Source organism: Mastigoproctus giganteus, chromosome 1 (genome assembly GCF_048544385.1).
Source record: "Mastigoproctus giganteus isolate SK-2022 chromosome 1, ASM4854438v1, whole genome shotgun sequence".
NCBI classification, from domain to species: domain Eukaryota; kingdom Metazoa; phylum Arthropoda; class Arachnida; order Uropygi; family Thelyphonidae; genus Mastigoproctus; species Mastigoproctus giganteus.
Genome location: NC_143575.1, coordinates 53,833,265 through 53,847,844, shown reverse-complemented (window position 1 = coordinate 53,847,844; position 14,580 = coordinate 53,833,265). Strand labels below are relative to the sequence as shown.

Genomic DNA, 14,580 nt, shown 5'->3' with positions numbered 1-14,580 from the left:
TCTAGATCTTATTCTAGTAGCATACCCTGATCATTGTCAATAACCACCCTGCCAACCTTTGTATCATCTGCAAAGTTAGTCATTACGTCCGATATACATTCATCAATATCATTAATAAATATTAAAAGCAAAAATGGACTTGGCCCTAAACTCCACTAATAAAATTCATACAAGAAGGCCATATTCATTGATAACAACTGTCTTCTCCCATTTAACCATCCCTTTATCCATAACAGTAACTGGCCTCCTCTGTAGCCAGGTGGGCAGGAGCAGCAGTGTGTAGCACACACTTCTTGATTAGACCGGGGTTCGAGCCCGTGACCACCAAATACGGAGGATGTGGAAAGGTCAGGGAATGACCACCGCATATCCCCAGAGCAATATGGCCTTAGTTGCTAATGCTCCTAAAAACCAAATAACAAACAAACAAACATAACAGTAACTACAGATAAAGGGTATGTTATCTTAATGCCATACTGTTCCAGTTTGTACAGCAGTCTTTTGTGTGAAATGGTATCAAAATCTTTTCTGAAATATAATACAGCAATACCTCGCTTAGCATGGCTTCAAACAGCATGGGTTTCACTATAACATGGTTTTCAACTAAGTTTAAGTCAAAAATTTACTGTACATATTAAAACTCATTCAATAGCCTAGATGTATTCTACATATATGCTGTGTTGTCGTAGCCTAGGTATGCGTACATATATGCTGGTGCCAACTCTATTGTCTCACACACACACGTGCCAATAGCTCCCCTCAGGCAGTAAGTGGCAACGTGCAACAGTTTTCAGTATTCTTAATTCCATCCTGACAAGATGACGTGATAGCTTTTCAAACTTTTCATTTCACAATTTATTTTTTTATCCTTTAAATGTGATTGAAAATATATCTGCATCTTGGCTAGAAATCACTGCCAACAACTTTTGTTCTGTTTGGTAGCATGTTTTTCCCCATTTGGCAAATGATTTCATTGGTTTTGAATTGCAAGTTCAAACAATTGCTTAAGACATTGGGAAGATTGGAAAAGACTTGGGATTCAAAAGTTTGGACACTGCCGATGTATGTGACTGCACTGACTCATATGCAAATGACTTAGATGATACAACTCTCCTTGAAATTGATGATCAAACTGCATATGAAAAGGAAAACAGTTCTGAAGTGGATAACACTGAAGTGGCATCAGAAGAATTTAACAGAATTGGAGAAAGTTTTTCAAGGGTTTGACATGGCCTGCAAAGTGATTATGAATGGAAATCCAAATGAACGTAGCATCAAGATACAGCAAATTTTACAAGATAGGATTCGATGCTACAAACACTTGTATGCCGAGAAAAAGAGACTCCACCAGACTTCATTACTGAAATACCTAAATAAACAATAAAGCTTTTTCTCATCTCTCATAAAATTTTTGCAATATTTTTTATTTCAAATCCTTTTAATTAGCTATGAAGTGTTTATAGATTTATTATAATTTTTTATAGACTGTTTCTCTGATACGCATTCAAATAAAACCCATTATAATTATACCTCAATCAGCACGGTTTCACATAACATGGAACAGTTTCGGTACCAGTTATCAGTGCAATGTGGGGTGTTGCTGTATATGATGTCAAAATTATTTTTTACATCCAGTTCTTTTGCAGCAGTCATTCAGATTGGTCATATAAGATTTTCCCTTAACAAATCCATGCTGTGACTGTTGTATAAGTGCATTCCTATTTAGATGGTCCTACATTACTTCTTTAACCAATGACTCCTTTATTTTTCCTGGAACAGACGTCATGCTTACAGGCTTGTAATTACTGACTTCACCTTTGTGAATTAGGGATACATCTGCACTTCTCCAATCCATAGGGACCTCCGCCTATATCCAAGGATACTCTCATAATTATGTATAAAGGTTTCCTTACCTCTTTTGTTGCCTTTTCTAGATCCCATCTTCCCAAGTGCCTTATTTCTCTTTGGCTTCTTGTAATGTCATAAACCTCTGGCATCCCCATCCCTAAAAAATTCCTCATGTGTAAATGAAAAATATTTATTCAGTCTGGCAACAACCTGAGCTAGATCATCAACAGTTCCACTCTTCATATCTAGTGAACAAATGTGATTCATCACTTTTCATCTAGTGTTTACATAAATAAAGAAGTCTCTGCTACTTTTCTTGGCCAGAGACTTCTGGTAATCTACCTTAGCTTGCCTAACCTCTTTTGTGAATTTATTGTAGTTTGTATCTACTGATTTCTGTGTCCCCTACTAATTTATAATCATCCCATGCATTTTTCTTCTCTGCCACTATTTTCATCAGTTCATCTGACATCCATTTAAGAACTTAAATGGATGTCAGATGAACAGTATTCCTTAGTTGTTATTAAAAGTAGCTTAGTAGCTTATACACTTACTTCCTTGAATAATTTGCTGTTGGTAACATCATCGGTTGGTTCCACCTAATAGAATTTAACTGACTGAGACCACTATAGTCAACTTTAGAAAAAGAAAAGGCTTTCTCTTTGCCCTTGAAAGTAGTTACATCTTCAAGTAAACCACACATCGATGTACTGTGATCACTGCAACCTAGTAGTTCTTTTATCTGCAGATTATTTTTGCATGAGGAGTTACTGTTGAGAATTAGATCAAGAGTATTGGTTTCTCTCATTGCATAACATGCAATATTAAAAACGTTCATCCAGTAAATCCACAAAAGTTTTGCTACTGTGTGAGTGACCAATTCACAAGTTAAAATCTGGAAAGTTAACTTTCCAATATCTGGAAAGTTAAAATCCCCCATTATAAGATGCTGATATACTGGCCCACTCTATTTGTCTGTATAGTTGTAATTTTTGGAAGTTAGGTTATAGAAAATCAATATTCATAGAAAGAAGGAAAATTTTAAATTACTTGTAGAATTAGAAGGATCAGTAAGGACAGCAAAATAACCAAAAAGGAGAATAAAATGATTCTGAACCAAATTGGGTCAAAAATAAATCTTTAGTAAAGACTGTTAAAGCAACATATTTACTGTGAAAAGATGACTTTCTCACCCTCCCACGTGTTGGGTTTTTTTTTTTTTTTTTTGTGGTTTGGTGGCAGGAATTAGTAAATGTAATGGTTTAATCTTCACAGCAAAACAAACTTCATGTATGTACACTACAAATTGCATTTAAATGAAAAGACAGAAATATCAATAACTATTTTATAGTTTTGAAATTTCAACTTCATGAGCTGTACATGGCATTTTCCAACAACATGCAGCTCACAATGAACTTCATTGCCACTGTTTTGTCAGAGAATTGTCACTAGACTCAACCTGTAATCTCTTTAGGACAGTAAATCCCAAAATAAGCTGTCATAGCAAGGTCTCTGTTTTAAGTAAATGCAGATTAAACCTTTCAGCAGTTCCATTTGTTTAAAAGTAGTGCAATATCAAGGCAATCATGTCAGAGGTAAAGTTTATTCTTCTATGAGCATTAAAACCATCGCATTTACTAGGCAGTTTACATCCTGCTGGCCACAAAAACATGAGAGGATGAGTGAGTCCTCCTACTTTTTGTAATTTTGATTTATATGTGTTTATATAAATACTACCTTTAAAACCAGAGTAATTAGTACAATTAAGATTTCATTAGAAAACCAGATAGTGATCAGAAGATCGTATGTTTAAATTAATTTCAAAACTTAAGGGATGTTAGATCTCACTGTTGATATTTGTTATAATATTAAAAGACATCTCACATGATAGAAGGGTCAAAAAAAGTCTGAATTTTGGTCTGGAAGCCAAACATGGTTTTAGCCACCACATTCCTCCAGGGATAGTCCAAGTCCAATCCAGGGTAGATTGGGATAGGTAATAACAATGAACTATCACTTTCAGTGTTATTAGAAGGAGGTCCAGTAACTTGATAGTTGATACTATATAATATGCCCATAGACATTTATATGGTTTTCTATGCATCTTTGATATGATAACCATTAATAGTTTTGTATATTCATTAACTTTGTTTAAAAAGCAAATCGAGGAATAATGAATAAGTGTTATGATAAAGTAGCTGCATACTGAATTTCATTTAAATTTCAGTTGTATCCAGATACTAACCCTTTAGGAAGTGAGTCCACCAAATGTGTGTGGCCTCGAGTTAGTAAACTTTCCGCTAGGGACCAACTCTGTGGAGTAAGTTTGTTTTTGGAATTTTGGAGTTTTAAAAATGAAAATTTTGTACATAAATGCTTTTAAATATTTATTTGCTCTATTTTCATTGTTATCCCAATATTGTAGTGAAATTACTATGAAATTCAAATTAGAATATTTTTTAAAATTGTTAAAAAAAACATTTCTTTAAAATATTTATTATTTATTTATTTTTTTTTGATACAATAATCTCCTCCTCCACATTTATCACTTTAGTCAGTTTCATCAACTTCTGGTTCTGAATTCCAGATAATTTCTTAAATACGTGATCCACATCAGACAACTAAGGCTAATAATTACAAATTCTTCCAGTTTTCAAAACTGTTTTCATAATTAGAAAAAAAATAGTGTTATCTGTGTTTCCACCTAATCTGTTATTAGTTTGAAACAAAGATAAGATATAGTAGTACATACTGATATAATGTTACAAAAAGATACACATATGTACTCACTTAGCTTTTAGCATTAGTAGAGGCATTTGATGTAAGAAGGCAAGCTGATGCAGCATCAGCCAAAAAAAAAAAAAAAAAAAAAAACCCACTTCACTTCACCCCTCTGTTTGTTCAAAATACCTGTCCAGCTGAGCCTTAAACTTATTTAGGCTATCAACCTCCACCACAAGGGATGGCAGTCTGTTCCACCAACCAACCACCCGCTGGCTAAAGGCAAATTTCCGCACGTCTATCCTACATCTGTCTTTCCTCAATTTGAATTTATGCCCTCTCTTGATTATTCTGATCACGAGGAAGAATCCCATCAGCATTGAGCATGCTCAAACCATTCAAGGCTTTATACACATCAGATCACCTCACTGGTGCCTAGTCTCCAGTCACTGTAATTTGCAAAACTTAAGCCTTTCTTCGTAAGAGAACCCCTTTGTTCCATTCACTAATCTTGTTGCCCTTCTCTGTACTCGTTCCAGCAGCTCTACATCCTTCTTCAAATGAGGCCTCCAGACCTGTATACAGTACTCTAGGTGTGGCCTGACCATTGCTTTATACAAGGGAATAATCACCTCCTTATCCCTGCTAGAAAAATTCCTATATATCATTGACAGTACACCATGAGCTACTCTTGCAGCCCATCTGCACTGCTCAGAGAACTTCATATCTGCCTGCACAACCACCCCCAGGTCCCTTTCATTCTCTACCACTGTCAGTGTAGTACCACAGAGTTGATACGTTGCTCTGGGGTTGCTGTTTCCCATATGTAGTACTTTACATTTGTCAATGTTAAACTTCATTTGCTACCTCTCAGCCCATCTGCTCAACCTTTCCAGATCCTGTTGCAGCAGCATAGTGTCAGTAGTGTCCTTGACAACCCTGCCTACCTTTGTATCGTCTGCAGACGTGGACATTAAGCTTGATATACCATCATCAGTATCATTTATAAATATAGAAAACAATAATGGACCCAACACTGAACCCTGAGGGACTCCACTAATAACATTATTCCACGATGAGCAGTGTCCATTGATTACCACTCTCTGTCTTCTCCCCCTCAACCACCCCTTTATCCATAGCAGCAATTTGCCTCCAATGCCACACTGCTCCAATTTGTGCAGCAGTCTTCCATGTGCAACAGTATCAAAAGCCTTTCTAAGATCCAAGTATATAATATCAAAGTTATTCCCTGCATCCAGTTCTTTTGTGACTGCATCATAGTATCCAATCAAATTGGTCAGGCAAGACTTCCCCTTAACAAAACCATGCTGTGTCCGAGCTATAACTGAAGTCTTGTCTAGATGATCCTGCACTGCTTCTTTAACCAGTGCCTCCATTAATTTTCCTGGAACAGAAGTTAAGCTCACAGGTCTATAATTACTTGTGTCAGCCTTTGATCCTCCTTTGTGAATTGGGGTCACATTTGCACATTTCCAGTCTATGGGTACCTCCCCTGAGTCCAAGGAAGCTCTCATAATTATGGCTAAGGGTTTGCTTACTTCCTTTGCTGCCTCCTTTAATATAACTGGATAGATCCCATCCACCCCGGGTGCCTTTCTTGTGTTTATCTTCAACAGTTTCTCCTCCACTTTACTCTCAGTTATTACAAGATTCTCTAGCTTACTGCCAGAGTTGAATACACCTCTGGCATTCCCCTCGCTGAATAACTCCTCATGTGTGAATGTTGATGCAAAATATTCATTTAGTTTGTTAGCTACCTGAGCAGGATCCGCAACAGCTGACCCATCGATAACAAGTGGACCAATCTGATTCATCCCCTTCTCTTTGCTGTTTTCCTTAACTCTTTGCTTAACTCTAAAGAACTCTTTGCTGTTTTCCTTAACATCCCTTGCCAAAGATTTCTCGTAATCTGCCTTCTCCTGCCTAGCCTCCTTTGTAACTTGGTTACCGATCAACTTGTATCTATCATAGGCTGCTGTGTCACGTGTTAATTTGTATGTATCCCATGCATTTTTCTTCTCTGCCATATGTCTCATTAGTTCATCTGACATCCATTTAGGCCTAAACCTTGAACAATATTTCTTAGTTGGTATGTAAAGCCTAATAGCTTCCAAGATAATTTCTTTGATTGCTTCCCATTTTGAATTTTCTGTTGGTAACGTCATCAGTTGGTCCCACTGTACAGAATTTAAATACTGTCTCAGACCATTGTAGTCGCCTTTACGAAAGCAATAACCCTTCCCTTTACCCCTAATGGTAGTTACCTCTTTGAGTAAATCCCACTTCAGCACACTGTGATCACTGCCACCTAGTGGTTCCTTTATCTGCAGATTCTTAATGCATGAAGAATCACAACTGATAATCAAATCAAGAGCTTCACACACTGCTGAAAGTAAAGTGCCTGCCTGGCAACCCAAAGGTCGCGGGTTCGAATCCCGACTCAGGCTTGGATCAAGTAGTGCAAAAACCTTGGGAGGTGCATTATGGCCAGAAGCCGATGCGCTAACAACTAACAAAAAAAAAAAAAAAAAAAAAAATACTGCTGAAAAAGTTAAACAAATAAATATAAAGTCCTATTATATTCCCAAAGGAGACTACTCTTTTCTTAATCAAACCAATCTTGAATTGGGAAAAATGGTAACTGCTCAAATGGTCCTCATAGTTTTATGCTTAAATGACCACTTGGGGGATATTTTTAGACTCTATGGGACAATTAAGGAAAGGGTTGATTTAAAGTGGAGCTGTTTCAATCTAGAAGGACTATTAGTATTAATAGTGACAAATGATGCAAGAAAGAAAGCTTATGCAGCATCAGCCAAAAAAAAAATTTCCATTTCACCTATCCATCCCCTCCAATAGTTTGCCTAGTTCTTCCTTGAATTTATTCAAACTATCCACTTCCACAACAATAAATGGAAGCTTGTTACAGCAATCAACCACCCATTAGCTGAAGGCAAACTTATGCACATCTATCCTACAACCTTAAAACACCTCAATCAGATCACCTTGCAGGTGCCTACTCTCCAGATGCTGCAATTTTCAGAATTGAAGTCTTTCTTGATAAGATCACCACTTTGTTCCACTCACCAATCTTGCTGCCCTTCTCTGTACCCATTCCAGCAGTTCTACATTCTTCCTAAAATGAGGCTTCCAGATCTGTATGCAGTACTCAAGATGTGGCCTTATCATTGCCATATACAATAGGATTATCACCTCCTTATCTATGCTAGAAAAATTCCTCTATATCATTGACAAAACCCCATGAGCTGTCCTAGCATAGCAGCCTGTCTACACTGCTCAAGAACTTCATATCAGACTACACATTTACCCCAGGTCCTTTTCATTTTCCATACCCTGAATGTAGTACACACAGTTGATACATTACTCTGGAATTACTGCTACTCATATGCGGTTCTTGATATTCCTTGCATTTGTCAATGTTAAACTTCAAATTCCATTTCTTGACCCCCTCTGCCTAATTTTTCTAGATCTTGTTGCAGCAACATACCTTCATTACTGTGATTAATAGCCCTGCCAACCTTTATCACCTGCAAACTTAGATATTAAGCCTGATATATCCTCATCAGTATCATTAATAAATACAGAAAACAACAATGGGAACCAGCCCAAACCCTGTGGGCCTCCACTAATAACATTCCCGAAGAGCAGTGTCCATTAATAACCTCTCTCTGTCTTCTCCCACTCAATCCTCCTTTAATCCATAGCAGTAACGTCAATTTCTCCAACAGTCTTTTATGTGCAACAATATCAAAAGCTTTCCTGAAATCCACGTATATATCAAAATTATTTGATTTCTTAAACTTCTAGAAATAATCTAAAAGCACTTGATATCAATGGTTTGACTGAAATATTGGTGAGGGTATGAAAGGGTGATCTCACCAAGAAAGGATTAAGTTCTGCAAATAGCAGCATATAGAGACTACACACCTGCAAGGTGTTGTTGTTTGGTTTTTAGGAGCATTAGCAACTAAGGCCATATTGCTCCGCGGATATGCGGTGGCCATTCCCTGACCTTTCCGCACCCTCCGTATTTGGTGGTCACAGGCTCGAACCCCGGTCTAATCAAGAAGCATGTGCTACGCACTGTTGCTCCTGCCCACCTGGCTATGGAGGTGCCTCCTGCAAGGTGATCTGATTGAGGTGTATAAGGCCTTGAATGGGCTGAGCAGGCTCATTCTGATGGAATTCTTCCTCTTGCTCAGATTACGAACCTGAGGGGGCATGAATTCAAATTGAGGAAAGACAATTATAGATAGATGTGCAGAAATTGCCTCTAGCCAGCGGGTAGTTGATTGCTGAAACAAACTTCTATCTGCAATTATGGAAGTTGATAGCTTAAATAAATTCAAAGAGGAACTGAATAAACATTTAGAGGGAATGGATGTGTGAAATGGGGTTTTTTTTTTTTTTTTTTTTTTGGCTTATGCTACATAAGCTTGCTTTCTTGCATCACATGCCTCTACTACTACTACTACTTACAGTCTTGTCACATGAATAGCTGAACAGCCTCTAAGCTGACCGAGGTTGTCACAGACATTTTCTTAGTTACAGCATGCTGAGCTTGCTAGCTGGGAAAGTGGACCAAATTTCAGTGAAGTCATGTCATTCTGTGACAACCAAATCCTCTGCTTGCACCTTCACTAAGGTGGGACTGTTGGTAACCCTAGGTATAATCCCCATGTGCATGTCCTGAAATATGGCACCTAGTATACTGGAGGGGACCACCCAAGTGTGAACCAGCATAACAAGTAGTCAAGTTTTGGCATCCACACAGAAGAAAGCTGTCCCCTCTGTATTACCAGGCATTTACTAGGTGATAGATGACTCTCATCAACCAGTGCAATACCACCACTTTGCTTATTGGAGGCTTGAAGTGGTGAAATCCATGTTTACTCTCCAGAGCAGAGCTCCAGTAACCTCCTATCTCTTCCATCATGCAGTGTGATTGATGTGTTTTGAGGTTATGATGGGCATCATGAAGAGATCCATCCAATCTTCCTTACAATTTGAGGATACATCTCTAAAACCATGTTCACAGGCTGGCTGCTAGATAATCCACCAAACTGAATCTGCTGGTAACTCTCTAGATGGCATCTGGATTAGCTAGTGTTTAATCTTACTGCCTTTTCTCTGACAGATAGTGACTGTTGGGAATCCAAGTAGTGTGTATGTGCAGGGGACATTGTCGAATACACATTACATCAAGGAGCTGGGTATATTCTTGCCATATGCACACCATAATCCAAAAATTTCATTACTTCAAACATGTCCTCCCATCTTTTCTTACTACTGAATACATTGTGAATAGTCAAACTAATATAACTTATCTATGAAAAGATCTAAACCTCTCAAACAGTTCCTATTCATTTCACAAATATACATGGTCTCATTTCAAATCTCAATGATGTCCATTTCCACTTAGTCTGCCAAGCCCCCACTTACTTTTTCTGACAGAATCCCAATTATCAGTTGATTCAACCACTACACATATCTGCTATCCTAATTATTTTCTGTATGATTCCTTTCATTTTAAAGGTGGTACTTATGCATGTGTCCACTTTGATATTCCCTGTCAGAGAAATTGGAATCTTGTCGTTTCGATCTTTTCTGGCTTAAAATCTCTACCACATTCTGTCAAATTCATCTGTTACTTCTATTGGTCTCCTATCTCGAATAATGACTTAGAAACCTTTGACTTGCCCTCTTTGAAACTTGACTTTCTCCAGGTCAACTTTGCTAAGAATGAGGTAATTTTCCTTGGTGATTTTAATGTTCACAACTCCAGCTGGCTTCCATTTTCTATTCACATGGACCCAGTTGATCAAGATGCTGGGGCTTTTTCAATTATTAATGACCTTGTACAGATTGTTCATTTACCTACCAGAATACCAGACAGTCTTAACCACACAGTCAACAATTTCATCTTTTTCTCACTCACAAACAGTCCAATGTAACTGCCTTTTTCTCAATATCATGTTGTTTGGCATTACAGGAGTGCAAAATGGGACAATCTGCAAGATTTCTATTCTTCTTTCCCTTGGTTGGATTACTTCTTTAACTCTTCTGATGTTGATGTTTGCTCAGATCATGTCATTGAAATTTTTCATGTAGGGATTACATCCTTTATTCCACACTCCACCTTAAAATCTCGTCCTTTATCTAAACCTTTGTTTTCCAATAAATGTGCTCAGGCTGTTCAAGATAAGAATGTTGCATATCACAATTGGCTTGCATCCAAATCTCCAGATTCGTTTTCTGCCTACACCAAAGCTGACAACAATTAAAAAGCAGTTATTAGCCAGTACAAACTAGATTTTTAACAGGTTAAGAGTAGAAAGCTTGCCTCTTCTCCAAATAGTAGTCAAGCATTCTGATCTCCTGCCACCTCAGCTAAAGATAAAGCCAATATGCTATCATCGACTTTTCTTAACTCTTGTACTGTTTACATTTTGGTAAACCACCTCCTACAATTCCCAACTATGCTGCCTGTGGTCTTCCATCAAAAAGATGTCAGAAGTATTAAACAGTCTTGGTTCCAAGAAAGTGCCAGATCTTGATGATATTTCTCCACGTGTTCCTGAGCTTGCTTCTGTTATGTGTTACCTTTTTACACTTTCTTATTCCACTGGTGTTTTCCCATCTGTTTGGAAATTTGCTCATATCCAGCAAGTTCCTGAAAGGGATGATAAATCCTTCCTACAATTATCATCCCATTGCTTACTTTTATCCCTCCTACAATAATGGAGAAATTTGTTAACTGCCAAATTCTAAATTATCCATGGAAACTTTCCATCTGGTCAGTGATCACCAGTATAGTGTCAATCAACTGGTGATCCACTGCTGACCTACTGGCTTATGCTACCCATCTATGGACAAATTCAATGTTTCACCAATGGCAAAGTTTGGTGAAACTCAAGCATCTGCTCTTGGAATTTCAAAGGCTTTGATCATGTTTGGCATAAAGGCCTTCTAAATAAGCTTCCATCTTATGGTTTGCCAACTATTTTTAATTGGGTATCCAGTTTTCTCTCTGACTGCTCACTGTTGGTTATGGTAGATGCTCTCTGTCTTCTAACTTCTCCACTAATGATGGTGTTCCCCAAGGTTCAGTGAGGCGCCTCCGTAGCTGGGTGGGCAGGAGCAGCAGTGCATAGCACACGCTTCTTGATTAGACCTGAGCCCGTGACCACCAAATACAGAGGATGCGGAAAGGTCAGGGAATAACAACCGCATATCCCGGAGCAATATGGCCTTAGTTGCTAATGCTCTTAAAAATCAAATAACAAACAAACATAACAAACCCCAAGGTTCAGTGCTTTCTCCCACTCTTTTCTTCTTGTATATTAATGACCTTCCATTAACCAGAAATCCTATCCGTAGTTTGCTGATGATAGCACATTGCATTCCCCCTTCCAGTTTGAGGAACGTTGCCCTGTACAAACAGCTTCAGCTTCTCAAATATCCTCTACCAATTCCTTAAATGCTGATCTCCAGTGGGGCAAAGCCAATTTAGTAAATTTCAATCCTTCTAAAACTCAATCCTGTCTTATATCATGCATAAAGGTTTCTTCTGCTCCTATGTTTATCTTTGATGACACTCAGATTCTAGAAAAGATCACATATATCTATTAGAGATTACCCTGACTTTTAACTTCTCTTAGCATAAAAGCAAGCATGTCATAAATATTGTTTCCTCTACATCTAAAAAACTGTGTTTTCTCTTTTACTCTTGTCATTACTTTTCTTATAAACACCTACTCACTCTGTACAAATCCCAAATCTACTTTACCATGGAATATTATTCACACATCTGGGGCTGTGCCCCCATAACTCTGCCCTCATGGGTAGCACAGTTGGTAGAATTGCCGTCCTACCCACACTGGGTGAAAAAGACTTTAGTTTAAGTCCCGTCAATGACAGGAGAAATTTTTACGGCCTTTTTTCACAACATGGCTAGTTTGAATTAGTTTGTCTTAGGAGGATAACACTGTTTTTTCTCCTGGAAATACAGGTTTTTCGTCCAGTAAAACAGAAAATCAACCTCAGAACACACAACAATATATATGGAGCAATATGGCCTTAGTCGCCAATGTTCCTAAAATCCTACTACTACCACCCCATAACCCCTCTCAGGCTTCTAGGCTCCATTCAAAAGAGGGCAGTTTGGTTAATTAATAATCCATCTCTTACAAAGTCTCTCCACTCTATCTCATAAGCATTCTGTTTCTGCTGCATGCCTTTCCTATAGATACTTCCATGGGCACTTATCTTCTGAATTGACTTCTATAATTCCCACTCTTCTCTTTCAAACCAGTCAGCATCCTTTTACTATCCAACTTCAAACTCACAGAACCAGTGTTTCTTCTTTCTCGTTTATTCTTTTAACTTCCATTTTCTGGAACAACCTCCCTTCACACGTATTTCCAGAAAATTATAATCTACATAAATTCAATCTGCCAATTCTCAACCTTCGACCCATGCACAGTACTAAGTACTACAGGTTCCAGTACCTTTTGTTTGGGGTTTTCGTATACAGGGTGATTCACTACCAGTGTGACAAACTTGCAGGAGGTGTAGGGGGCACAAAGACGAATCGGAATCACATAGCATTGCAGGGTCTGAAATGCCTTCGTCCTGCGGTAGAGGACGTTGAACGGAAGGTCGCGTGAACAGCGATCCCGCTGGAAGTCAGCATTTGCGAACTGGTTCCCGAGGCAGTAGGATGGACGAGTTTCAAACGTTGAACTGGCCGACATGCACCTCGCGTATGGAACTGCGGACTGTAACGGGCGCACCGCTCTGCGCTTGTACCAGGAACGTTTCCTGCACAGGTGTGCTCCTCACCATACGATTTTCGCACGTGTGCACAGAAGGTTACATGAGACTGGTTGTTTCACGAGAGGTACCATGAATCGAGAGCGAACGACGAGGACGCCAGACAATGAGGAGAATGTTCTACGTCTTGCAGAAGGCAATCCGAGTACGAGTACTTGAGCGATAGGCCAACGATTGGGTATTTCCCAATCCACTGTATGGAGGATACTGTCAACAAACCAAATGAGTTCATACCATCTGCAACGCATCCAATCATTGGAGCCTGCGGATTATCCACTCCGGAGGACTTTTGCTACTTGGTTTCTTCAACAGAAACGGTTCGCAAATGCTGACTTCCAGCGGGATCGCTGTTCACGCGTTCAACGTACTCTACTGCATGACGAAGGCATTTCGGACCCTGCAATGCTATGTGATTCCGATCCATCTTTGTGCCCCCTACACCTCCTGCAAGTTTGTCGCACTGGTAGTGAATCACCCTGTATATACAGTTGAATCTCGTTAATACAAAGTTCAAGGGACTTAAATTTTAACGTTTTGTAATAATAAGGTGTGTAGTAACGAAGTCCCCCCAAAAGTGTCAAAATCTTACCGTTTTTTTTTTTTTTTTTGATACATACTATATATCTAAGAATAATAATATCAAAAATACATGAAAAAATAAATTAATTTAAATTAATAAAATAAAATATAATAAAAGCAAAAGCCTTGCCTAACAATACAGTAATAGGAATAACATTTTTTAAAGATTTTATTTTATTTGTAAGATAAACTAATAAAAAAAGCAATTAATGGAAATTAAAAAACTTTACTGTATATATTTTGATATACACAATATTTTAGTATAACAGTAAAAAGAATTAAAATCTTAATATAAAATGAGACATACAAACCATTAACTTTTTAATAAATTAATCTAATTTAACCCCTTCCCAGAACATTTTTTTCCTGAAAAATGCCATAACGGATCAACTTTTTTTTTATTTTACAGATTAAAAGTATGCGTCATGCAAATACTCATTGTATATTTTCTGTGTTTTTTATAAATTTTTTAGTAGAAAATACATGGGAGTAATTAACCCATTTGAGCTATCCCAAGTTAACTTGTGTATGCCAAAAGATTATACAGATTTTTTT

The 14,580-nt window shown here is 38.0% G+C and overlaps 1 protein-coding gene across 3 annotated transcripts in view; it reads left to right on the top strand.

Annotated features, from left to right (window-relative positions):
* Positions 1–14,580, top strand: part of LOC150090805 (telomerase protein component 1-like) — an 827,340-nt gene that overhangs the window by 783,103 nt on the left and 29,657 nt on the right. For all 3 annotated transcript variants that reach the window (XM_090372947.1, XM_090372938.1, XM_090372956.1), the window contains exon 50: positions 4,076–4,168. In XM_090372947.1, coding sequence (XP_090229073.1) covers positions 4,076–4,168 — 93 coding nt within the window. The remainder of the gene's footprint in view (positions 1–4,075; positions 4,169–14,580) is intronic.